Source organism: Chlorocebus sabaeus, chromosome 5 (genome assembly GCF_047675955.1).
Source record: "Chlorocebus sabaeus isolate Y175 chromosome 5, mChlSab1.0.hap1, whole genome shotgun sequence".
NCBI lineage: Eukaryota > Metazoa > Chordata > Mammalia > Primates > Cercopithecidae > Chlorocebus > Chlorocebus sabaeus.
In genome coordinates this window covers 70,856,166-70,882,470 of record NC_132908.1, presented here as the reverse complement: position 1 = coordinate 70,882,470, position 26,305 = coordinate 70,856,166, and the positions used below count along the sequence as shown (strand labels likewise).

The following is a 26,305-nucleotide window of genomic DNA, read 5'->3' as shown; positions in this document are numbered from 1 at the left end:
CTCGGCTCACTGTAACCACTGCTTCCCAGGTCCCAGTTCAAGTAATTCTCCTGCCTCAGCCTCCCAAGTAACTGGGATTACAGGCCACTCCACCATGCCCAGCTAATTTTTTTGTATTTTTAGTAGAGATGGGGTTTCACCATGTTGGCCAGGCAGGTCATGAACTCCTGACCTCGTGATCTGCCCCCCTCGGCCTCCCAAAGTGCTGATATTACAGGTGTGAGCCACCACACCAGGCCTAATTTTTATATCTCTATCAGAGACAGATTGTGCTATGTTGCCCAGGTTGGTCTCAAACCCCAAAATGTTGGGATTATAGGTATGAGGCGTCACACCAGGCTTTTTTTGTTTTGTTTTTCGGGGGGGCTTTGGTAGAGATGGGGTCTTACTTTGTTGCCCAGACTTGTCTTGAACTCCTAGGCTCAAGCACGCTTCCCACCTTGCCTTCCCAAAGTGCTAGGGTTACAGGCATGAGCCATTGGGCCTAGCCAAGAAGCTCATTTTTAGATTGACAATATTAGAAAAGACCAGCATTATTACTAGAATTATCTAGTATCTTTTATCATCAACAAATACTTATTGAGTGCCTGTTATATAACAGATACTATGCTAGGCACTTGGATACATTAGTCAACAATGCAGAACAAAATTCCTGCCCACAAGGAGCTTACATTCTAGTTTGAAATATAGCTAATTCATTTTTATTAAAATATAACAGGTGATAAATTACAAATGTTAATGCCGCTGAATAGCACACTTCAAAGTGGGTAAAAGGGCAAATTTTATGACTTTTTTACTTCAAATAAAAATAATAAATTTTGGCCACGTGCAGTGGCTCATGCCTGTAATCCAAGCATTTGGGGAGGCTGAGGCAGGCAGATCATTTGAGGTCAGGAGTTCGAGACCAGCCTGGCCAACATGGTGAAACCCCGTCTCTACTAAAAATACAAAAAATTAGCTGGGTGTGGTGGCACATGCCTGTAGTCCCAGCTACTCGGGAGGCTGAGGCAAGAGAATCGCTTGAACCCAGGAGGCAGAGGTTGCAGTGAGCTGAGATTGCGCCATTGGACTCCAGCCTGGGCGACAGAGTGACCCTCCGTCTCAAAAAAAAAAAAAAAAAAATTAATAAATTTTGGCCAGGCACGGTGGCTCATGCCCATTATCCCAGCAATTTGGGAGGCCAAGGCAGGCAGACGGCTTGAGCCCAGGAGTTTGAGACCAGCCTGGGCAGCACAGTAAGACCTCATCAGTATTAAAAGGTAAAAATAAAAAAGAAATTAAATGTACAACACTTTATTCTAACTACAAAGGGTAACAGATGTTTTGACAGAGAATCTAGATGTTTAAACAGAAACAGAATAAAGAGTTACCACTGTGGTGGCTGGGCGCAGTGGCTCACACCTGTAATCCCCGGACTCTGGGAGGCTGAAGTGGGCGGATCACTTGAGGTCAGGAGTTCAAGACCAGCCTGGCCAACATGGCGAAACCTATCTCTACAAAAAAAATACAAAAATAGCCAGGCATGGTGGTTCATACCAGCCCCAGCTACTCAGGAGGCTGACACACCAGAATTGCGTGGAACCTGCGCAGTGGCGGCTACAGTGAACTGAGATTGTGCCACTGCACTCCAGCTTGGGCGACAAAGTGAGACCTTGTTTCAAAAAAAAAAAAAAAGACCAGGTGTGGTGGCTCACGCCTGTAATCTCAACACTTTGGGAGGTCCGAGGAGAGTGTATCACCTGAGGTCAGCAGTTCGAGACCAGCCTGGCAAACATGGTGAAACCCCATCTCTACTAAAAATACAAAAATTAGCTGGGCGTGGTGGCGGGCACCTGTAATCCTAGCTACTTGGGAGGCTGGGGCAGAAGAATTGCTTGAACCCAGGTGGTGGAGGTTGCAGTGAGCTGAGATCGCACCTTTGCGCTCCAGCTGGGCGATAAGAGCGAAACTCCGTCTCAAGAAAGAAAAAAAAAAAAAAAGAAGTCCCCACAAGGAACAGCTTACTTTTGCCAGATTTTTAAATTCCACCTGTGGCTGGGGGCCCTCCCCATGGCTTCACTTTTAGTACATGTTTCTTCTGTTCTTTTTTTTTTTTTTCCTAATGGAAGACCTCATTTTCCTTGTCCATCTCTTTGGCCTGCCGCGGCTGCTCCATTTTTTTGTTTTTTGTTTTTTGAGACAGGGTCTTGCTCTGTCACCAGGGCTGCAGTGCAGTGGCGCAGTCTCAGCTCACTGCAGCCTGCAACCTCTACCCTCCACCTCCTGGGCTCAAGAGATCCTCATACCTCAGCCTCCCGAGTAGCTGGGACTCCGGGTATGTACCACCATGTCCAGCTAATGTTTGTATCGTTTGTACAAAAAGGGTTTCGGTATTTTGCCCAGGCTGGTCTCAAACTCCTAGGCTCAAGAAATTACCCACCTCAACCTCCCGAAGTGCTGAGATTGCAGGCATGAGCCACCGCACCTGACCCTGCCTGCTTTTTTTTTGAGACTGAGTTTCACTCTGTCACCCAGGCTGGAGTACAGTGGCACGATCTTGGCTCACTGCAACCTCTGCCTTGTGGGTTCAAGTGATTCTCCTGCTTCAGCCTCCCAAGTAGCTGGGACTACAGGCGCTCACCACCATGCCTGCCTAATTTTTGTAATTTTAGTAGAGGCAGGGTTTTACCTTGTTGGCCAAGCTGGTCTCAAATTCCTGACCTCGAATGATCCACCCACCTCAGCCTCCCAAAGTTCTGGGATTGCAGGCGTGAGCTACTGCGCCTGGCCTTGCCTGCTTCTTGAGCTGCTTCACAGGCTGCTTCTTGCCACCTTCAAGGAAAGACTTGGTTCTTGCCACTCTTACCCCTACCCTGCTACCAAAACCTACATCTTGTATTTTTTAGGCATTTCAAAGTAGATTACACTTTTAAATCAAGTGGTTAAGGTAGGATCTCCTGAAGTAGGTGATATCTGGGCAAAGACTTGAAGGAGAGAAGGGAGTTAGCATGTTATCTGGGGATAGTAGTCCCAAGCACAGCACAGCCAGTGCAGAAGCCCTAAGACAAGAGCATGACTGGCATGTTCTCGGAGCAGCACTGGGGCCCTGTGGGGGAGTGAAGTAAGGGAGAGAAAGAGAGAGTAGTAGGACATGAGAGCTGAGGTGTAATGGGGAGCAGATCATGCAGGACCCTGTATGCCATTATGAGGGTTTCAACTTGTATTTTGAATGAAACGAGGAATTATTGGAAGGTTTTTGGGCAGAGAAGTAACGTGAGCTGACTCACATTTGAAAAGAATCAGTAGGCCCATTGCAATGACTCACACCTATAATCCCAGTGCTTTGGGAGGCTGAGGCAGGAGGATCACTTGAGCCCAGGAGGCTGAGGCTGCAGTGAGCCAAGATTGTGCCACTGTACTCCAGCGTCTCCTATAAATGAATTTTTAATACTAAAAAGGTTACTTGAGATTTAAGCTCCTAACCAGTTTGTTTCTTGTGCAGCCCACAGAACTTAATTGCCCAATCTCAGTCTGGTACTGGTAAAACAGCTGCCTTCGTGCTGGCCATGCTTAGCCAAGTAGAACCTGCAAACAAATACCCCCAGGTAAGGATTTATGAATTTAGGTTTCTACTAATGCATAGATAGAGGGGATTTCCATTTGATGGATTAAAAGCCAAGCTGTGAGCCGAGTGCGGTGGCTCAGGCCTGTAATCCCAGCACTTTGGGAGGCTGAGGTGGGCAGATCACCTGAGGTCAGGAGTTCTAGACCAGCCTGGCCAACATGGTGAAACCCCATCTATACTAAAAATAAAAAATTAGCCGGGTCTGGTGGTGTGTGCCTGTAATCCCAGCTACTTGGGAGGCTGAGGCAAGAGAATCATTTGAACCTAGGAGGCGGAGGTTGCAGTGAGCTGAGATCACACCGCTGCACTCCAGCCTGGACAAAAAGAACGAAACTCTGTCTCAAAAAAATAAAAGCCAAGCTGTGCATTTATGCATTACTTTTTACACAAACTAAAACTCCTTAAATTGAGCACAAATAATATGGAATATCCTCTAACAGCAATAAAAATCCTGTTTCCTTTTTCATGGTGTGCCAGTTCTGGGATGCTTCTTATAGGCCTGGCTCCTTTACTTGCAGGAAAACCTGTTTCATTGCAACTGTCATCCATTAGAAAGTTCTGAGAGCTTTCTGAGTAAATGAAAAGAAAGCTAATGCCAACTGGAACTTTAGATCCGTGCTCATGGGTAGGTTTTGTACTGCAATGGCCAGTGTCTGTTTCCAAGTGTCTTTACCTACCCAGAGTTCTGACACCTAAGAATTCTAGCTTATGACGCTGTAGCTTAAAGAATCAAATGGTGTACACTTTAATGTACATATTCTTTCCTTCACCTTCAGCTGGAGGAGTGGCTAAGTTCTAATGGTAATTCCCCTTTGCAAAAGAGCTATTGTCTTGAATTTGCACTCTGTACTCTTTCCCTACCAGTGTCTATGCCTCTCCCCAACGTATGAGCTCGCCCTCCAAACAGGAAAAGTGATTGAACAAATGGGCAAATTTTACCCTGAACTGAAGCTAGCTTATGCTGTTCGAGGCAATAAATGTGAGTATGTGAATGTGGTCCTAAATCATCAACCTAATTCTTTTTATTTTGAAACATTTCAAAACATACCCAGTAGTTGAAATAATACAATAAACACATGTATTTTTCCACCTAGATTCAAAAACTTAACATTTTGCCATATTTGCTTTACATAAATGTATATATATATATATATTTTTTTTTTTTTGAGGCGGAGTCTTCACTCTGTCACCCAGGCTGGAGTGCAGTGGCACCATCTTGGCTCACTGCAAGCTCCGCCTCCCGGGTTTGCGCCATTCTCCTGCCTCAGCCTCCCGAGTAGCTGGGACTACAGGCGCCCGCCACCGCGCCCAGCTAATTTTTTGTATTTTAGTAGAGACGGAGTTTCACCATGTTAGCCAGGATGGTCTCGATCTCCTGACCTCATGATCCACCCGCCTCGGCCTCCCAAAGTGCAGGGATTACAGGCGTGAGCCACCGCGCCCGGCCAAATGTATACATTTTTGTCAAACCATTTGAAAGTAAACTGCAGACATGCACCTCATCAGGACATTCCTTGGCATCCCAGCACTTTGCGAGGCTGAGGTGGGCAGATCACCTGAGGACAGGAGATAGAGACCATACTGGCCAACATGGTGAAACCCCATCTCTACTAAAAATAGAAAAATCAGCCAGGCATGGTGGCGTGCGCCTGTAGTCCCAGCTACTCAGGAGGCTGAGGCAGGAGAATCACTTGAACCCGGGAGGTGGAGGTTGCAGTGAGCCAAGATCATGCCACTACACTCCAGCCTGGGTGACAGAGCAAAACTCTGTCTCAAAAAAAAAATTTTTTTTTTTTGGTAAAGACTTCTTTTTTTTTTGTAAAGACAGTGTCTTGCTATGTTGCCCAAGTTGGTCTAGAACTCCAAGTCTCAAGCAATCCTCCTGCCTCAGCCCCTCAAAGTGATGGGATTACAGGTGTGAGCCACTAGGCTAGGACCGAATTTGTTTAATTACCTAATTTACTTCTCTTCATCAGCAGAATAAAAACCCAGAATGGGCCGGGCGCGGTGGCTCAAGCCTGTAATCCCAGCACTTTGGGAGGCCGAGACGGGTGGATCACAAGGTCAGGAGATCGAGACCATCCTGGCTAACCCGGTGAAACCCCGTCTCTACTAAAAAAATACAAAAAACTAGCTGGGCGCGGTGGCGAGTGCCTGTAGTCCCAGCTACTCGGGAGGCTGAGACAGGAGAATGGCGTGAACCCAGGAGGCGGAGCTTGCAGTGAGCTGAGATCCGGCCACTGCACTCCAGCCTGGGCGACAGAGCGAGACTCCGCCTCAAAAAAAAAAAAAAAAAAAAAAAAAAAACCCAGAATGTTTATGGCTATTGACTCTGGAGATTATTCTGTTAATTCTTTTTTGTTACTAATTTTTTCTACACTAGTTTGTTTTACAACTCATATTACTTAAGTAATTTTAAAAGTGTTGTTGGCCAGGCGTGGTGGCTCATGCCAGTAATCTCAGCACTTTGGGAGCCCGAGGTGGCTGGATCATTTTAAGGTTAGGAGTTCGAGACCAGCCTGACTAACATGATGAAACCCTGTCTCTACTAAAAATACAAAAAAATTAGCCGGGCATGGTGGTGCGCACCTGTAATCCCAGCTACCCAGGAAGCTAAGGCTGGAGAATTGCCTGAACCCGGGCCAGGGGGAGGTTGCAGTGAGCCGAGACAGCACCACTGTACTCCAGCCTGGGTGACAGAATGAGATTCTATCTCCAAAAAAAAAAAAAATTGTTAGAGGTTTGGTTGAGTTTTATGGATCTCTGAAACAAATGTGACTTTATGAAAATCAAGTCTGCATACAATGTCCGAATGCCAACCTGAGGCCAGTTCTGAAAAGTAAATAATATAATGAAACTTATTGGGAGATAATCATTTAAAATTTTGCAATTTGTATTCAAAGTAGAAGGGTAGAAAATTCTGATTTTTTTTTCTTTTTTTTTTGAGACAGAGTCTCACTCTGTCACCCAGGCTGGAGTGCAGTGGCACGATCTTGGCTCACTGCAAGCTCCGCCTCACGGGTTCACGCCATTCTTCTGCCTCAGCCTCCCGAGTAGCTGGGACTACAGGCACCCGCCACCACGCCTGGCCAATTTTTGTATTTTTAGTAGAGATGGGGTTTCACCATGTTGGCCAAATGATCTGCAACTCTTGACCTCGTGATCTGCCCGCCTCAGCCTCCCAAAGTGCTGGGATTATAGGCATGAGCCACGGCACCTGGCCTTTTTTTTTTTTTTTTTTTTTTTTTTTTTGAGACAGAGTCTCCCTCTGTCACCCAGGCTGGAGTGCAGGGATGCAATCCTGGCCTACTGCAACCTCCGCCTCCTGGGCTCAAGTGATTCTCGTGCCTCAGCTTCCTGAGGAGCTGGGATTACAGGCATGCGCCACCACGCCCAGCTAACATAAAAGCAACTGACATATTTGAAATAGATGCCAGGATAGAGCTGAAGGGGCAGAGTGCATTAGAAAGATAAGAACTGTGAAAAAGTCTGCCTAAGAGGAAGTGTCCCAGTCTGTTGTTGACAGAAATGTGGACAGAAAAAAAATAAAGATCAGATACTTCAGAGAGAATTGGATGATTACAGAGATGAGAAGAATGCTACTGAAGAGGATTCATCTTCTAATTGTTTATATCCTTACTATGTCTTTTCAGCGTGGGTACATAGTAGGTGTATATGTTTATGGGGCACATGAGATGTTTTGATACAGGCATGCAATGCATAATAATCACATCAGGGTAACTGGGGTATCCATTGACTCAAGCATGTATCCTTTCTTTATGTTATAAACAATTTTAGTTTGTGGTTGTTTTTTTTGGTTCTTGTTTTTGTTTTTTTAGACGGATTCTCACTCTGTTGCCCAGGCTGGAGTGCAGTGGTGCAATCTCAGCTCACTGCAACCTCCACCTCCCGGGTTCAAGAGCTTCTCCTGCCTCAGCCTCCTGAGTAGGTGGGACAATAGGTGCCCACCACACCTGGCTAATTTTATTTTTAGTAGAGATGGGGTTTCACCATGTTGACCAGGCTGGTCTTGAACTCCTGACCTCAGGTGATCCGCTTGCCTTGGCCTCCCAAAGTGCTGGGATTACAGGCGTGACCCACTGCTCCCTGCCTGTTTTTTTTTTTTTTTTTTCAGACAGAGTTTCACTCTTGTTGCCCAGGCTGGAGTGCAATGGCGCAATCTCAGCTCACTGCAACCTCTGCCTCCCGGGTTCAAGTGATTCTCCTTCCCCAGCCTCCCAAGTAGCTGAGATTACATGAGCCCACCATCACACCCAGCTAATTTTTGTATTTTTAGTAGAGACGGGGTTTTGCCATGTTGACTAAGCTGGTCTCGAACTCCTAACCTCAGGTGATCTGCCTCCCAAAATGCTGGGATTAGAGTCATGAGCCACCGCGCCCAGCCCTTTTAGTTATTTTTAAATGTACATTAAATTGTTGACTGTAGTCACTCAGTTGTGCTATCAAATACTAGATCTTACTTATTTTAATTGTATTTTTATACCCATTACCTTTTCAGCATTTTGTCTGGTTTTATGTCCATTAAATACTATAGTGCTATCCTAACGTTTCCTTAATATATTAATGCAAACAGCAAAACATTTGGATTAAAATATATAATAGGTTTAGAATTTCTCAGAAAGAAGAGCTGGCTTTGCCTTTGAAATACCCGTGGAGGCCGGGCACGGTGGCTCACGTCTGTAATCCCAGCACTTTGGGAGGCCGAGGCAGGTGGATCACCAAGTCAGGAGTTCAAGACCAGCCTGGCCAAGATGGTGAAACCCGTCTCTACTAAAAATACAAAAAAATTAGCCAGGTGCAGTGGCAGGTGCCTGTAATCCCAGCTATTTTGGAGGCTGAGGCAGGAGAATTGCTTGAACCTGGGCGGCAGAGGTTGCAGTGAGCCAAGATCTTGCCACTGCACTCCAGCCTGGGCAACAGAGTGAGACTCCGTCTCAAAAAACAAAACAAAACAAAACAAAAAGAAAAAATGCAAACAAAAAAAAAAAACAAAAGAAATATCCATGCATGGAAAACATCTTGGGTCTCCACAGTGGAAAGAGGCCAGAAGATCAGTGAGCAGATTGTCATTGGCACCCCTGGGACCGTGCTGGACTGGTGCTCCAAGCTCAAGTTCATTGATCCCAAGAAAATCAAGGTGTTTGTTCTGGATGAAGCTGACGTCATGATAGCCACTCAGGGCCACCAGGATCAGAGCATCCGCATCCAGAGGTAGGGATCTCGAGGGCAGAGGACTCCTCAGCCTCCCCATCTGCAGTGTCTTCTCCCTTCACTTCAGACGCCTCCTCTGGCCTCTGCCAGGGTCTTGGCTCTCGTACTCTCAGCAGCATTTGTTTGACAGGCCATTTCCATGTCAGCACTGACCACAGTCCCTCCCAGCCTGGGCTGAGAAAGGAGACCTAGGGACTCTCCCCCAACCCCTGTCCCCCACCCAGGCCTACTGCTCCTCCTCCCCCTTCAGCCTTCCTGGGCATCTAGACCCTCCCAGCTGGGGAGGCTGTGCTTCCGCTGCTTCCCGGGGCCACCTGGGGCCACATGCCAGGGCCTTCCCTTGCAGGATGCTGCCCAGGAACTGCCAGATGCTGCTTTTCTCTGCCACCTTTGAAGACTCTGTCTGGAAGTTTGCCCAGAAAGTGGTCCCAGACCCAAACATTATCAAACTGAAGCGGGAGGAAGAGACCCTGGACACCATCAAGCAGTACTATGTCCTGTGCAGCAGCAGAGACGAGAAGTTCCAGGCCTTGTGTAACCTCTATGGGGCCATCACCATTGCTCAAGCCATGATCTTCTGCCATGTGAGTAGGAGCAGCAGTGGCAGGCCTGGCCCTTCCCTCTCAGCCAGCTCCACACAGGGCTCAGGAGGACTGGATGCCCCTGGGCGCCATAGGAAGAAAGGAAGTGGTTTGTTCTCCTAAGGTTTTAATGAGTTGTAAGAGGGAGACTTTGATTCCACTTCTTAGTGATTACTGGGAAAAAAAACCCCAAGTAACAGCCAATGAAATAATCTTTAGATTTTTAAGAATAAGCTGGGCAGGCCGGGCGCGGTGGCTCAAGCCTGTAATCCCAGCACTTTGGGAGGCCGAGACGGGCGGATCACGAGGTCAGGAGATCGAGACCATCCTGGCTAACACAGTGAAACCCCCTCTCTACTAAAAACACAAAAAACTAGCCGGGCGAGGTGGCGGGCGCCTGTAGTCCCCGCTGCTCGGGAGGCTGAGGCAGGAGAATGGCGTAAACCCGGGAGGCGGAGCTTGCAGTGAGCTGAGATCCGGCCACTGCACTCCAGCCTGGGCGACAGAGCAAGACTCCGTCTCAAAAAAAAAAAAAAAAAAAAAAAAAAAGAATAAGCTGGGCAGCCAGCACGGTGGCTCATGCCTGTAATCCCAGCAATTTTGGAGGCCAAGGCAGGTGGATCACCTGAGGTCAGGAGATCAAGACCAGCCTGGCCAACATGGTGAAACCCTGTCTCTACTAAAAATACAAAAAATTAGCCCTGTGTGGTGGTATGCACCTATAACCCCAGCTACTCAGGAGGCTGAAGCAGGAGAATCGCTTGAACCCAGGACGTGGAGGTTGCAGTGAGCCAAGATTGTGCCATTGTACTCCAGCCTGGGTAACAAGAGCGAAACTCCGTCTCAATACAAAAACAAACAAACAAAAAAACCCAACAACTAAAAAAGAAAATAAGCTGGGCAAGTACATGTAGTCCCAGCTACTCAAGAGGCTGAGGTGGGAGGATCGCTTAAGCCCAGGAGTTCAGGCCAGCATGGGCAACAACATAGTGAGACCTCATCTTTAAAAAAATATATGGCTGGGCACAGTGGCTGACACCTGTAATCCCAGCCCTTTGGGAGGCTGAGGTGGGGGGATCTTCTTGAGCCCAGGAGTTCAAGACCAGCTTGCACAACATAGCAAGATCCCATCTCTACAAAAATTTTAAAACTTAGCCAGGCGTGGTGGTGTGTGCCTATGGTCCCAGCTGCTTGGGAGGCTCAGATGGGAGGACTGATTGAGCCCAGGAGGTTGAGACTGCAGTGAGCTGTGATTGTGCCACTGCACTCCAGAGTGGGCAACAAAATGAGATCCTGTCTCAAAAAATATATAAAATTTTAATATATATATATTTTTAGTTAGTTTGTTTTTGAGATAGGGTCTTGCTCTATCATTCAGGCCAGAATACAGTGGCATGATCATAGCTCACTGCAGCCTTGGCTCTTGTTACTAGGGCTACAGGTGTGTGCTCCATGCATGTCAGGCTAATTATTTTTATTTTTGTAGAGATGGGGTCTTGCTCTGTTGTGCAGGCTGGTCTCAAACTCTTGGCCTCGAGCGATCTTCCAGTCTCAGCCTCCCAAAGCACTGAGACTACAGGCACGAGCCACCATATCTGGCAAGAACATAGACTATTTAGGAATGAAGATCTTTAGCTAAAACCACCTCTTTCTAGATAAAAAACTAACAGCAGTTACGTAACTTATCTAAAAAGAAAGAAATCATATGACGAAAATTCTATTTGAAAAAAAAAATTTTTTTTGAGATGGGTTCTTGCCATGTTGCCCAGGCCAGCCTTGAACTCCTGGGCTCAAGTGTGTAGCTTGGACTGTAGGTATGTACCACCATACTTCATTGAGAAATTTTAAGCCTAACCTCCTAACTGGATTTAGCAGTGCCTTCATGTATTTTAATTGTGGCAAGCCACTTTTTTGCAGTTGTCTTCCTTTTGTTTTTAACAGGTCTGTTCATATAAAACAATTCTTTTCACTACAGACTCGCAAAACAGCTAGTTGGCTGGCAGCAGAGCTCTCAAAAGAAGGCCACCAGGTGGCTCTGCTGAGTGGGGAGATGATGGTGGAGCAGAGGGCTGCGGTGATTGAGCGCTTCCGAGAGGGCAAAGAGAAGGTTCTGGTGACCACCAATGTGTGTGCCCGCGGTGAGCAGAGGACGTGTCCCACCTGGTCTGCCAGGCTCGGGGTCCCAGGCCCAGTTTGAGCTAGAAATCCTTGTACACAGGGAAGTCAGATGGTCTCAGGGAGATCGGTGAGGTTGGTGACAATATTCCTTTCTAGGAGAGACTGTTTGCATTCCCCTCAGGTGATAAAAACTCCCACAGAAACCAGGAGTCCTGACTTGGTGGAAGGAAATGTACAGGCATCTGACTGGTAGAGAACGGAGCCTGCTCTTCCAAGGGCGCCCAGAACGTTGTCCAGAACGTTGTGTCTCCCGGAGGCTTACTGACTGATTTCATAATTTTGTTGGCACCTGCCAGTTTTGTTATTTTCCTCCAGGTTCTGCTGTATGCCTGTATGTGCCCTCTCTTGTACCCAATTCCCAGAGTTGGCCTGTCCCCCCAATTTTTTTTTTTTTTTTAGACAGAGTCTCGCTCAGTGGCCCAGGCTCGAGTGCAGTGGCACAATCTCAGCTCACTGTAACCTCCACCTCCTGGGTTTAAGTGATTCTCCTGCCTCAGCCTCCTGAGTAGATGGGATTACAGGCACCCACCACCAAGCCCAGCTAATTTTTGTATTTTTAGTACAGCCGGGGTTTTGCAGTGTGGGCCAGGCTGGTCTTGAACTCTTGATCTCAGATGATCTGCCTGCCTCGGCCTCCCAAAGTGCTGGGATTACAGGTATGAGCCACCATGCTCGGCCCCCCAAATTCTTTCCCTCTACCCAAAGTTGGTATGCATTGACTTACCTTTGGACAACAGTGATTTTTGTCTCTTGTCCTTACTTCTCTCTGTCTCCAACTCTTAGGGACTCATTCATCACCTCTCCCTGCACCCCACCCTGTGGCCCCTGCTAGTTTGGTTTCTGTGCCTGTAGTTTTGCTTTGGGGCATCATCTAAATCTCGCACTGCATGGCCTTTCAGATCTGGCTTCCTACACTTGACGTCATATACATCTCTTAGTGCTGCATTCCCTTAATGCTGAGTCATGCTCCATTGTATGGATGGACCACATGACTGATTTGTCTCCTGTCCTTGGTCTTCTCAGCCTCCATCTCTCCTTCCCGCAGGCATCGATGTTGAACAAGTGTCTGTCGTCATCAACTTTGATCTTCCCGTGGACAAGGACGGGAACCCTGACAACGAGACCTACCTGCACCGGATCGGGCGCACAGGCCGCTTTGGCAAGAGGGGCCTGGCAGTGAACATGGTGGACAGCAAGCACAGCATGAACATCCTGAACAGAATCCAGGAGCATTTTAGTGAGTCCCGGGGAGGGTCCTGTGCCTGGCACCCTTTACTAAGGGGGGCGGGGTGGGGAAAGGGGTAGGATCTTCTGTAGCCCCGAGAGAGGCTCTGTCCCTGGCACACTCCCCTCCTTTCTGACCATATGGCAGTTCTCAGGGCCACACCTGGAGACTTCAGGACCCAAGGACTCCAAGGACAGTTCCCCCATGACCGGGCTTCGGGGCGTGGGGCTCTGACTCTTGCTGTCAGTGACTAGGGGCCCTGCTGCCCCCTGCTCAGGCACCCGGAGCCTTTGGGGATGAATGAATGATTGCTGTGGCCCGGGGTGGGGCACATTCCTGGGCACGGTAGAGACCTGTGTATTTTTCCCCCAGATAAGAAGATAGAACGATTGGACACGGATGATTTGGATGAGATTGAGAAAATAGCCAACTGAGAAGCTCCACCAGCCACTGGTGCCAGCCCTGACACTGCCCCTGCACGGGAGACAAGTGCGTTCAGGGCACAGCCCCCGACATCACCCCAAGGACAACGGCATGAGTAGAGAGAAACTACCTACCTCACTTCAAATTATGTTTGGACTTGACAAAAATGTGTGCAAATGATGGGGGACGGTAGAAAAAAATTATTTACACAACCTTGGAAGATTAGGCATGAATACACAGAGATTTACCTTTTGGAAGTTTCATCTTTTAATTTGGCCAGTGTTTCCTTCATGCTAATCTAGATGCTGTGGCTGATTGCTTGCCTAGGATCTCCTGTGGCAGCCTCTGCTTGTTCTCTGGCTTGGAGTGGATGGGCCAGCCTCCAGCTCCTGTGGAAGTAATGGAATAGCGGTAAAAAGGGAACACAGAGAGGGAGGCCTCCAGTAAGATACGTGTGTAAGCCCAGCCATCATGTTTGGAATGGCATGAAGCAGCAGAGGCCTGAGAGCTGCTGCTTTGGACTTGGGGGTGGGACAGTTCACCTGAGTATTGCCAGCCCCCTGTCCTAATGCCCACAGCAGAAGGGGATTTGTTAAATAAGCACAGACCAAAATGCCAGCCTCTCAGACCTGTGTATATTGGTTTGTGTCACAGGACTGTGACCTGTTCTCGGTGGGTGCAGTCTGTGTAGAGTGCACATCTGATTATTGGTGGGTCCCGTGCCTGTGCTTAAGCAAGTCCTGTAGAGATGTCATCGTGAGAATTAGTGGTGGCCCTAGCTTGCCACAAAACCTGGTCTCATGAGCATCTGCAACATCCTTTTTACATCCTTTATATCACCTTACCCCATAGTAGCCCCAAGCAAATGTGATCTGAGGTTTAGATCCTCAGTGAAAATTGTGGTTTCAAGTCTCTCATGGCCAGCCTCAAGGCAGTTCTAGATATAGTCCGCAGTAATCACAAATTCTTGTTTTGTTTCCATACCCAGAAGGCAAGTTTTGTCAGAGCTGGGGAATAATTTCAGATATTTGACATATTTATTATAAAGGGCTTCTGAACATCTGTGTTTACTGCCTTTGGAATACAAACAGGTGCAATTGAGGGACTAGCTGCACTACTGCCATTTGTCTGTCCAAGGCAAGAGTATCACCAAGGCCTTTGCTCCAGCCTTACTTGGCATCTTTGTGCAAGATAGAGTAAACAACAGTAATGGACACTTCTCATACAACAGCCTTGGTCAGTTACAACATGTTGTGTGTTGGTATCCACAAAATGACGGCAAAGATGAGAGGAACCATCTTTGCCGAGCAATATGAAACCCGAGCCAAGAGGAGTACTCTGCAGTTCTTTGGCTTTGGTGCAGAGTGGCCACTTTCTCTAGAACCTGGAAGAAGAGTTTTATGTGCTAAGAACAATTGTGATCCTAGGTCTTCCTTGTAGGCATCTCTGTATTTAGGCCAGATCTGTCTCCTGAGAAGGGAAGGAGCCAATGTCAGCCTCCAGGTGATTTATTTAGTCTAACATTACAAAGAGACCAATAGACTGCCAATTCTACCACATTCCCCTGGAGGGTACTTGACTATGTAGTCTTCTCTATGCTTCTGGTCAACTCTGACACATCTTGGAATTCTTGTAAGAAAAGAAATTTTTTTTTTTTTTTTTTGAGACGGAGTCTTTGCTCTGTTGCCCAGGCTGTAGTGCAGTGGCACGAACTCGGCTCACTACAAGCTCCGCCTCCCGGGTTTACGCTATTCTCCTGCCTCAGCCTCCCGAGTAGCTGGGACTACAGGTGCCCGCCACCTCGCCCGGCTAGTTTTTTGTATTTTTTAGTAGAGACGGGGTTTCACCGGGTTAGCCAGGATGGTCTGGGTCTCCTGACCTCGTGATCCGCCTGTCTCGGCCTCCCAAAGTGCTGGGATTACAGGCTTGAGCCACCGCGCCTGGCCGAAAAGAAATTTTTATACTTTTTTCTCCTTCCCTGAGTCCTGTGGACCAACCCTGAAATACCAAAAACAAGGGCAATAATTAAAGAAGTATAGACTCTTTAGTAGGCCACAGGCAGAGCAGACCCCCACCTTCTCACAGCACATACAACCTCTCTACTGGTGTAGCCCCAAGTCTGAGATGGAAAGTGGGAAGCAGGGTGCTGCAGACTGTTTGAAAGCAGGAGGAATGGGAATCTGGTAGAAGCATAGGTCAACAGTTCTTGTTTTTTTGGAGACAGAATCTCACTCTGTCACCCAGGCTGGAGTGCCACGGCATGACCTCGGCTCACTACAACCTCCGCCTCCCAGGTTCAAGCAATTCTCTTGCTTCAGCCTCCTGAGTAGCTAGGACTACAGGTGCATGCCACCAAGCCTGGTTAATTTTTGTATTTTTAGTAGAGACGGGGTTTCATCATGTTGGCCAGGCTGGTCTCGAACTCCTGACCTCAAGTGATCCACCCACTTTGGCCTCCCAAAGTGCTAGGATTACAGGCATGAGCCACTGTGGCCAGCCAACAGTTCTTAATCAGGGGTCTTGGACCTCTAAGAATTCACTGGATGGGTTTCATGGAGTCTATGAAATACATATGTGTCAGGGGAAATTCACCTCCAATATTCAACATGGGTTCTTTTCTATTTCCCTAACTGTCAGCTGGTCTGAGAAATAAAGGGAAAGAGTACAAAAGAGAGAAATTTTAAACCTGGGTGTCCAGGGGAGACATCACATGTTGGCAGGTTCTGTGATGCCCCCTGAGCCATAAAACCAGCAAGTTTTTATTAGCGATTTTCAAAAGGGGAGGAAATATATGAATAGGGCGTGGGTCACAGAGTTCACATGCTTCACAAGGTAATAAAATATCACAAAGCAAATGGAGGCAGGGCGAAATCATGACCACAGGATGGGGTGAAATTAAAATTGCTAATGAAGTTTCGGGCACGCATTGTCATTGATAACATCTTATCTCCTGACAGGGTTTGAGAGCCCACAACCTGTCTGACCAAAATTTATTAGGTGGGAATTTCCTCGTCCTAATAAGCCTGAGAGTGATATGGGAGACTGGGGCTTATTTCATCCCTTTGTCTACAACCATAAAAGACAGCCGTCCCCAAAGCAGCCATTTTAGAGGCCTCCCCTCAGGGACGCATTCTCTTTCTCTGGGATGTGCCTTGCTGAGAAAAAGAATTCAGCAATAGTTCTCCTATTTGCTTTTTAAAGAAGAGAAATATGGCTCTGTTCTGCCCGGCTCACAGCAAGTCAGAGTTTAAAGTTATCGCCCTTGTTCCCTGAACATTGCTGTCATCCTGTTCTTTTTTCAAGGTGCCCAGATTTCATATTGTTCAAACACACATGCTTTACAAACAATTTGTGCAGTTAACGCAATCATCACAGGGTCCTGAGGCAACATACATCCTCCTCAGTTTACAAAGATGATGGGATTAAGAGATTAAAGACAGGCATAGGAAATAACAAGGGTATTGATTGGGGAAGTGATTAAGTGTCCATGAAATCTTCACAATTTATGTTCAGAGACTGCGGTAAAGACAGGCGTAAGAAATTATAAAAGTACTAATTTAGGGAACTAATAAATGTCCATGAAATTTTCACAATTTATGTTCTGCCATGGCTTCAGCCGGACCCTCCGTTCGGAGTCCCTGACTTCCTGCAACATATGTGCAGTAGTTTGAGTTTAAATGTATTTTCCTGGCTGGGCACAGTGGCTCACGCCTGTAATCCCAGCACTTTGGGATGGCAAGGTGGGCAGATCACCTGAGGTCGGAAGTTTGAGACCAGCCTGACCCACATGGCGAAACCCCATCTCTACTAAAAATACAAACTTAGCCAGGCTTTGTGGCACACACCTATAATCCAAGCTACTTGGTAAGGCTGAGGCAGGAGAATCGCTTGAACCTAGGAGGCAGAGGTTGCAGTGAGCTGAGATCGCGCTGTTGCACTCCAGCCTGGGAAACAAGAGCAAAACTCCATCTCAAAAACAAAAACAACAACAAAAATAATAAATGTATTTTCCTGGGGAGACTCCCAAAATAGTACATGTCTTTTAAAAAGGTAAGTCCCAATGTTGCGGATGGTTCTGGAATGTTACCCCAGCATTACTACAGGTCATATTTCTTCCTTATTCCTTCCATATTCATTCCTGACAGTGCCTAGCTCCCAGGGCCATAGCTGCCTCTGTGACCTTGTGTAGCCTAGAGCCAACAGTGATATAAATCTGCATTGAGCTTGGTGAGCTTTGGTCCCCAGGGATTCTTTTACTGATTTTAGTAAGTACATATATATGAAATGATAGCTGGGTGGGTTGACTCATGCCTGTAATCCCAGCATTTTGGGAGGCTGAGGCAGGAGTACTGCTTGAGCCCTAGAGTTCAAGACCAGCCTGGGTAACAAAGTGAGACCCTGTCTCCACAAAATACTTTTAAAAATTAGCCAGACATGGTAGTTCATGCCTGGAGTCCCAGCTACTGGGGAGGCTGAGGCAGGCAGATTGCCTGAGCCCAGGAATTCAAGGCTTTAGTAAGTTATGATTGTGCTGTTGCACTCCAGCCTGGATGGCAGAACAAGACTCTGACTCAAAACAAGAGAAATAAACACCAGGAGCAGTGGCTCATGCCTGTAATCCCAGCACTTTGGGATGCCAAGGCGGGCAAATCACCTGAGGTCAGGAGTTTGAGACCAGCCTGGCCAACATAGTGAAACTCCACCTCTACTAAAAATACAAAAATTAGCTGGGTGTGGTAGTACATGCCTGTAATACCCACCTACTTGGGAGGCCGAAGCAGGAGAATCACTTGAACCCGGAGGCGCAGGTTGCAGTGAGTCGAGATCTCACCACTGTACTCCAGCCTGGGCAACAGAGTGAGACTCTGTCTCAAAAAAAAAAAAAAAGAAAGAAAAGAAAAAAGAAATGATAAACTGTTCTAGAACAGAGAAACCTGGGAAAAGGAATTTTTGGCCCAATGGAAAATTCTGGATATATTCATTATCTATAAATAATGCATGTTATTATTTTTGTTGAGTGTCATTCATTGGCTGTATGCCTAAGAACTAATTGTTAATGTATTCTTGTTAATTGATGATTAACCTGAATTGAGGATTAACATGAAGATTAATAATAATTCATGTTAATTGAACTTTTTTTTTTTTTTTTTTTTTTTTTTGAGACGGAGTCTCGCTCTGTAGCCCAGGCTGGAGTGCAGTGGCCAGATTTCAGCTCACTGCAAGCTCCGCCTCCCGGGTTCACGCCATTCTCCGGCCTCAGCCTCCCAAGTAGCTGGGACTACAGGCGCCCGCCACCTCGCCCGGCTAGTTTTTTGTATTTCTTAGTAGAGACGGGGTTTCACCATGTTAGCCAGGATGGTCTCAATCTCCTGACCTCGTGATCCACCCGTCTCGGCCTCCCAAAGTGCTGGGATTACAGGCTTGAGCCACCGCGCTCGGCAATTGAACTTAATTATGAAGTTTTCATATTACCAAGAAATCATTAATGAGTATGAGAAGGAAATAGCTGGGTGCAGAGTGTCACACCTATAATCCCAGCTACTTGGGAGGCTGAGGCAGGAGGATCACTGGAAGCCAGGAGTTCGAGACCATTCTGGGCAAAGAGCAAGATCTTGTTTCTTAAAAAGTTTAAAAAAGAATATTAAGCCAGGCACAGTGGCTCACTCCTGTAATCTCAGCACTCTGAGAGGCCAAGGCAGATGGACTGCTTGAGGCCAAGGGTTTGAGACCAGCCTGGGCAACATAGTGAGACCCCATCTATAAAAAATAAAAAATTACAAAAGAATTAGCCAAGTGTGGTGGCGCATGCCTTTAGTCCCAGCTATCCAGGAGGCTGAGGTGGGAGGATCACCTGAGCCAGGGGGGTTGAGGCTGCAGTGAGACATGCTCCATGCCACTGCACTCCAGCCTGGGCAACAGAGCAAGACCCTATCTCCTGAAAAAGAAGGTAGGAGAAACAGCAGTATGTTTTTGGTTGCTGGTATTTGGGTATTTTTGTTTTAACAAGGCTAATGTCGTAAAGTTTAGCATTCCATGCATTGGGATTGCCCATGGCTGAGCTCTATAGTCATTCTGAACTGGCGTGGTGGAGGTGCTCATGGTCACATTGGTTGAAGTTTTCTGAAATCTGTAATGTGTAAACCTATTTGGGTCTGTAAGTTATCTTTGAGCTTAGACGAAATTCACTGTGAATGCTCTGTAAAGCAAAGCAAGTTTTCCATTGATATGTAGATCACTGTCCCAGTGCTGGACTGAAATGCTTAGTTCGGCAGTTTTCACAGTAATGCTGTACATCACAGCTTTCCAGTGAATATTGTAAATGCAAGGAATTCACCATGAGGTGGGTTTTGTGCAATTTTTCACACATAGAACTTATCAGTATTAATGCTATAATATCACAGTCACCAGTGAGTCACTCCATCCTTGTTCAGGTCAGAAGAAATACAAGCAGGAGAAGCCAAAGCCACAGTAACAGCTGGTGGTGGATTGGAAGCATCAGGAGCCCAAGCAAGATGTATCTTCCCAATAAGCAGGACATCCTACATGGATCTAGAATGCATACATTAGGGATCCATTTGCAACATGTCAAGTTTGGTGTCAAGCACTTTCTATTTTTTTTGTTGTTGAGATGGAGTCTTGCTCTGTTGCCCAGGCTGTAGTGCAGTGGCACCATCTCAGCTCTCTGCAACCTCTGCCTCCCGGGCTCAAGCGATTCTTGTGCCTCAGCCTCCTGTATTACTGGGACCACAGGTGCCACCACACCTGGGTAATTGTTGTATTTTTAGTAGAGACGGGATTTCACCCTGTTGGCCAAGGTCTTGATCTTCTGACCTCAAGGAATCCACCTGCCTCAGCCTCCCAAAGCAATGGGATTATAGGCGTGAGCCACCATACATGGCTAATTTTTGTATTTTTAGTAGAGACGGGGTTTCACCATGTTAGCCAGGCTGGTCTTGAACTCCTGGCCTCAAGCAAGCAACTCACCTCAGGCTCCCAAAGTGCTGGGATTACAGGTGTGAGCCACCAAGCCCGGCCAGGTTCGTTAATTTCTATAGCAAGTAGGATTATGCCAGAGGAACAAATTAAATATTTTACTTCATCTGATTTTTTTTTTTTAACTTTTCCTGCCTTTGAAAAACTCTTTGTATTTAACATCAATGGAAGGGATAACTTCAGAAAAAGCTGCAGTACTTGTAGTCTCATGGACTGTTCTTCACTGTCTCATGGACCCACACTTCACTGACCATTTCAAGACTTTCACTCACCTCATAATTCCAACCCTATCATCCCTCTCAGGTGTCAGTAAATAAGCTCCTTACTCTAAGAAAATGGCTAACATACAGAAACTCCAAGAAAATGGCTAACATACAGAAACTCCCTCAACCTTCCACCACCAGAACTTCCTCCGTGAGCACCAGTCCTTCCTTCTCCCTCCTGTTCCAATGAGAGATCCCTGTTATCTAAATTTCTCAGCTGGGTGAGATTACATCTAATCTCAGCAACTTCGGGAGGCCAAGGCAGGAGGATCCCTTGAGCCCAGGAGTTTGACACCAGCCTGGGCGACACAGGGAGATCTCATCTCTACAAAAAATAATTAAAAATTAGCCAGGCGTGGTGGCTCATGCCTGCAGTCTCAGCTACTTGGGAGGCTGCGGCAGGAGAATCACTTGACCCCAGGAGTTTGAGGCTGCAGTAAGCCGTGACTGCACCATTGCACTCCAGCTTGGGTAACAAAATGAGACCCTGCCTTTAAAAATATATATATATATTTTTACATATATATATTTTTTATATATATATATGTACATTTTTCTGCCAATCCACCAAATTCCCTCTCCTGGCTTTTAAGAACTTGCTCTGTCAACTCTCCCCTCATATTTGCTACCTCTCTCACCCCAACAGCTCTTTCTCATTGATATTTTAACATGTTCATACTTGACAGCTCTTTACAATTCAACCCTCTATTCCTCATCTTTCAGCCTAACATGTCTCCTAATGGCAGAAAGTCTTGTAAGGTTGTACGCAGAGTCCCATTCCTCATCCCTCTGCAGTCTTGACTTCTGCTCCACCACTCCCCTGAAATAGTCTTCATGAAAGACACTGATGACCTACATGTCCCAAATCCGAACCCAAATCTGAAAACCACTTTTTTTTGAGATGGAAGTCTCACTTTGTTGTCCAGGCTGGAGTGCAGTGGCATAGTCACAGTTTACTGCAGCCTTGAACTCCAAGCTCAAGTGATCCTCCTGCCTCAGCCTCCCTAGTAGCTGTGGCTACAGATGCATGCAACCACACTCAGCTTAAAAGCTACATTTTAATCCCTGTTGTATTTGCCTTCTCAGCAGCATTTAACTCTATCAACTGTCTCTTCCTCTGGCCACTCTTCTGGGGAGGAAAGTGACACACACTTTGCTTCCTGGTCTTCACTCTACCACTTCAGTTTCCTTGGCAGACCCCTCCTTTATTCACCTCCTAAATGGGCCTGTTCCTCATGGCTCTATTCTGGGTTAGTTCTCTTTCCATGCCAGAGGCAACGCTGTTTATTCCTATGGCTTTGTCTGCTGGTGACACCCAAATCTATACCAAGACCTGATTCTTGAGCTCCAGGGTCATGGAAACAAAAGCACACATGGTACTTGAACTTGGGGTGTCTTCTATGAGTCCTGTCCTCGTGTCCAACATTGAACATATGCCACTACCAAGCACTACCACTCAAAAAACCCAAGTTCTGCTCTCAGCTCTTCCTCTAACTTCCCCTCACAAAATGGTACTGCAATTGCCTGTTACTCAAGCCAAAAGCCTGGCGTTCGTCATGAATCTTCCTGCCCTGCCCTGCTGTCCTTTTATATCAGTTATCCACTGCTGTGTTGCAAACTGCCCCGAAACGATGGCTTAAGACAATAGCCTTTCTCACAATTCTGAGTTGTCTGGAAAGCTCTGCTGGTCTCTCCCAGCCTGGCTGAAGCAGCTGTCTTATCCCAGCTAGTGTCTGGGCTCAGCTAGGGCTGCTAGGCCTCTCCATGTGGCCTTTCATCTTCACAGTATGGTGGATGGTCTCTGGGCTCCTCCTTTTTTTTTTTTTTCCAGATAGAGTCTCACTCTGTTGCCTAGGCTGGAGTGTAGTGGTGTGATCTCGGCTCACTGCAACCTCTGCTTCCCCAGTTCAAGTGTTTCTCCTGCCTCAGCCTGCCCAGTAGCTGGGATTACAGGTGCCCAACACCATGCCCGGCCTTTTTTTTTTTTTTTTTGTATTTTTACTAGAGACAGGGTTTCATCATGTTGGTCAGGCTGGTTTCGAACTCCTGACCTTGTGATCTGGTTTCTGGGCTCCTTCTAAGAGGAAAGAGCAGAAGTTGCAAGGTCTGTTGAGGCCTGGGCTCAGAACTCTCCCAGTGCCCCTTCTGTCACATTTTTTGGTGAAAGCTAACTACAGGGCCAGCCCAGATCCCACAGGTGGGGAAATAAACTTCATATCCTGGTGGGGGAAGCTATGACGTATCTGTGGCCATCCTTCATAACTATAATTCTACCATCTATTTGGTAAAACCAAATGAAATTGCTACTCTTTGGCCATTTTTGGCCTAAGAAGCAGCACTTTCATATGGCTTAATCGAATACTTTTGGCTGGGCATAGGGGCTCATGCCTGTAATCCCAGCACTTTGGAAGGCCAAGGTGGGTGGATCACCTGAAGTCCGGTTCAAGACCAGCCTGGACAACATGGTGAAACCCCGTCTCTACTAAAAATACAAAAATTAGCTGGGCATGATGGCGCATGCCTGTAATCCCAGCTACTCGGGGGGCTGAGGCACAAAAATTGCTTGAACCCGGCAGATGGAGGTTGCAGTGAGCCGAGATCGCACCACTGCACTCCAGCCTGGGCGACAGAGCAAGACACTGTCTGAAAAAAAATTTTTTTAATAGTTTGGAGTTTGTTTTTTATAGAGACAGGGGTCTCACTATGTTGCCCAGGGTGGTCTCAAACTCCTGGCCTCAAGTGATCTTTCTGCCTTGGCCTCCCAAAGTGCTGGGATTACACGTCAGTCACCCTGTGTAGCCTCAATCTAATACTTCCTGAATTCACCCTGGTCTGGATCACTGTGGTCATCTGGTCCACTACACTAGCTTCCTAGCAGTTGCCTATGCCTCCACTGAGGTTTTCCTGCAGTTCCTTTGTCTCACAGCAGCCAGTAAGATATTTGCCACCTTTGAGTGTGATTACCCCACTCCTGCTGAAGACTCCCAACTCGTTTACATTTTTTCTAAGTGGCATGTGAGGCCCTCCAGATCAGGCACCTACTTAACTCACCCATTCCATTTGCTTCCCAGCTCATACCCTCTGCTCCACCTCCACTATTGCTGGACTTTCCTCAAGTTCCCTTGTACTACTTTCCAGTCGATCCTACTCACCCTATCTCATCCCCAGGCAGCCACTGTTGTGATTTCTATCTCTATAGATTAGATATACCTGTATTGGGCCTATATGAATGGAATCATGCAATATGTACTCTTTTTGTACCTGGGTTCTTTCACGCAATATAATGTCTATGAGATGTCAAATCTCTCCACTTGATCTTGGCCAAGAGGGCGAGAAGCGATAAGATGTCAAATCTCTCATCCATGTTACTGCATGTATTTCATTCCTTTTTATTATTATTATTTTTTGAGACAGAGTCCTGCTCTGTCACCCAGGCTGGAGTGCAGTGGCGCAATCTTGACTCCTGCAACCTCCGCGTACTGGGTTCAAGTGATTCTCCTGCCTCAGCCATTCCCGAGTAGCTGGGATTACAGGTGCACCCCACCATGCCCGGCTAATTTTCTTTTTTTTTTTGAGACAGGGTCTTCCTCTGTCGCCTAGGCTGGAGTGCAGTGGCGCAATCTCAGCTCACTGCAAGCTCTGCCTCCTGGGTTCACGCCATTCTCCTGCCTCAGCCTCCCGAGTCGCTGGGACTACAGGCACCTGCCACCACACCTGGCTAATTTTGTTTTTGTATCTTTAGTAGAGACAGGGTTTCACTGTGTTAGCTAGGCTGGTCTCGATCTCCTGACCTCAGGTGATCCACCTGCCTTGGACTCCCAAAGTGCTGGGATTATAGGCATGAGCCACTGCGCCCGGCCCTAATTTTTGTATTTTTAGTAGAGACGAGGTTTCACCATATTGGCCAGGCTGGTCTCGAACTCCTGACCTCAGGTGATTCACCCGCCTTGGCCTCCCAAAGTGCTGGGGTTATAGGTGTGAGCCACCGCGCCTTGCCCTTTTTTTGATTTTTAATCAACATTATTGAGAGGTATAATTTATATACAATATTTTAAATACACAAGTTCTCATACAAAAATTAGCCAGGGGCGGTGACGTACTGCTATAGTCCCAGCTACCGGGGAGCTGAGGTGGGAGGATCACTTGAGCCTGGGAGATCAAGGCTGCAGTGAGCTGTGAACATTTCACTGTATTCCAGCCTAGGTGACATAGCGAGACCCTGTCTCAAAAAACAAAAACAGTTATTCTTCCTTGGGAACTGCTTATAAAAAAGAAAAAGCAGGCCAGGCACTGTGGCTCACACCTATAATCCCAGCACTTTGGGAGGCCCAGGCAGGCAAGGCCTCCTGGCCTTGAGCTCAGGAGTTCAAGGCCAGCCTAGCCAATGCGGTGAAACCCCATCTCTACTAAAAATACAAACATTATCCGGGTGTGGTGGTGTGTGCCTGTAATCCCAGCTACTTGGGAGGCTGAGGCAGGAGAATCGCTTGAACCCAGGAGGCAGAGGTTGTAGTGAGCCAAGACCCCGCCCAGCCTGGGTAACATCTATAAATAATAGTTCCATGAGTTTAGAAATACAAAGTAGCATGACTTAACAAACTTACACATCTATGTAACCAGGCACCAATCAAGATACAGAATAATTCTATCACGGAGGAAATTCCCTTGTGTCTGGCCCAAACAAACATCCTTCTCCACAGGTAAGCTCTGTTAGTTGTTATCACCATAGATTTCATTTGTCCTATTCTTGAATCTCATATAGATTATACAGTATGTATTTGGTGGTCCCTCAACATAATGACCAAGTGTGGTGGCTCATGCCTGTAATCCCAACACTTTGAGAGGCCAAGGAAGGGGCATCAATGGAATTCAGGAGTTCGAGAGCAGCCTGAGCAATATAATGAAGACCCTCGTCTCTGCAAAAAGTTTACAAGTTAACCGGGCGTGGTGGTGCGGGCCTGTGGGCCCAGCTACCTGGGAGGCTGAGGTGGGAGGTCAAGGAGATCGCACCACTGCATTCCAGCCTGGGTGACACAATGAGACCCTGTCTCAAAAAAAAATTAAAAAAAAAGGTAAGAAAAGAAAAGAGAAAATGCATTGTGTGTTGTATTTATTGGATGATGGAATTATGGGGTTTACGGGCCTTCTGTTGCGTTTTGATTTTTGTTTTCTTACCTGTTACCGCGTTCTTAACAGTAGGCATCACATAGTATTCTCATGGAACTTTCCTTTGTTTAAAGCCTTACAGTTCGGAGACTTACACATTTAAGGTGAGATATGACAGACTTAAAAATAAACTTTGGAGGCCGGGCATGGTGGCTACCGCCTTTAATCCTAGCACTGTGGGAGGCTGAGGCGGGAGGATCACGAGGTTAGCAGTTGGAGACCAGCCTGGTCATCATGGTGAAACCCCGTCTCTACTAAAAATACAAAAATTAGCCGGGCGTGGTGGCGGGCGCCTGTAATCCCAGCCAGTCGGGAGACTGAGGTAGGAGAATAGCCTGAACCAGGGAGGCGGAGGTTGCAGTGAGCCGAGATCGCGCCACTGCACTCCAGCCTGGGACAGAGCGAGACTCCGTCTCAAAAAAATAAATAAATAAAAAATAAAATAAAATAAACGTTGGGTTATTTCAGTGTAAAGTAAGGCAATAAACGGAGGGCTAACAGTTCCACTTCGTAGAGGTCAGGAGTTTTAAAAAGCGAGGAGGCCGCGTCCTGGAAGGGTGACCAAAAAGCGCGAGGTTGCGCACAAAGGGAGAGGCCAGTCCAGAGAGACCCAGCGCCGCGCAGAATAATGATGTCGCAC

General features: G+C 47.0%; 1 protein-coding gene and 1 long non-coding RNA gene across 7 annotated transcripts in view; one reads left to right on the top strand and one right to left on the bottom strand.

Moving 5' to 3' along the window:
* The window catches only part of LOC103233156 (ATP-dependent RNA helicase DDX19B), a 42,776-nt gene extending 29,281 nt beyond the window's left edge, over positions 1 to 13,495 (top strand). For all 5 annotated transcript variants that reach the window (XM_073015561.1, XM_073015562.1, XM_073015560.1 and 2 more), the window contains 7 exons: positions 3,482 to 3,584; positions 4,469 to 4,583; positions 8,659 to 8,836; positions 9,183 to 9,420; positions 11,393 to 11,555; positions 12,641 to 12,832; positions 13,193 to 13,495. In XM_073015561.1, coding sequence (XP_072871662.1) covers positions 3,482 to 3,584; positions 4,469 to 4,583; positions 8,659 to 8,836; positions 9,183 to 9,420; positions 11,393 to 11,555; positions 12,641 to 12,832; positions 13,193 to 13,254 — 1,051 coding nt within the window. In that variant the 3' untranslated portion in view covers positions 13,255 to 13,495. The remainder of the gene's footprint in view (positions 1 to 3,481; positions 3,585 to 4,468; positions 4,584 to 8,658; positions 8,837 to 9,182; positions 9,421 to 11,392; positions 11,556 to 12,640; positions 12,833 to 13,192) is intronic.
* A 6-nt stretch (positions 13,496 to 13,501) lies between these two features.
* On the bottom strand, positions 13,502 to 26,276 carry LOC103233155 (uncharacterized). Of its 2 annotated transcripts, XR_012092977.1 has the most exons (4): positions 25,675 to 26,276; positions 18,004 to 18,108; positions 17,089 to 17,187; positions 13,502 to 13,632 (listed from the first exon to the last, which is right to left on the bottom strand). It is a non-coding gene; the product is annotated as an uncharacterized lncRNA (long non-coding RNA). The 2 variants fall into 2 exon arrangements; XR_012092978.1 differs by lacking the exon at positions 17,089 to 17,187 and having other exon boundaries at positions 25,675 to 26,275.
* Between the last annotated feature and the right edge of the window lie 29 nt (positions 26,277 to 26,305).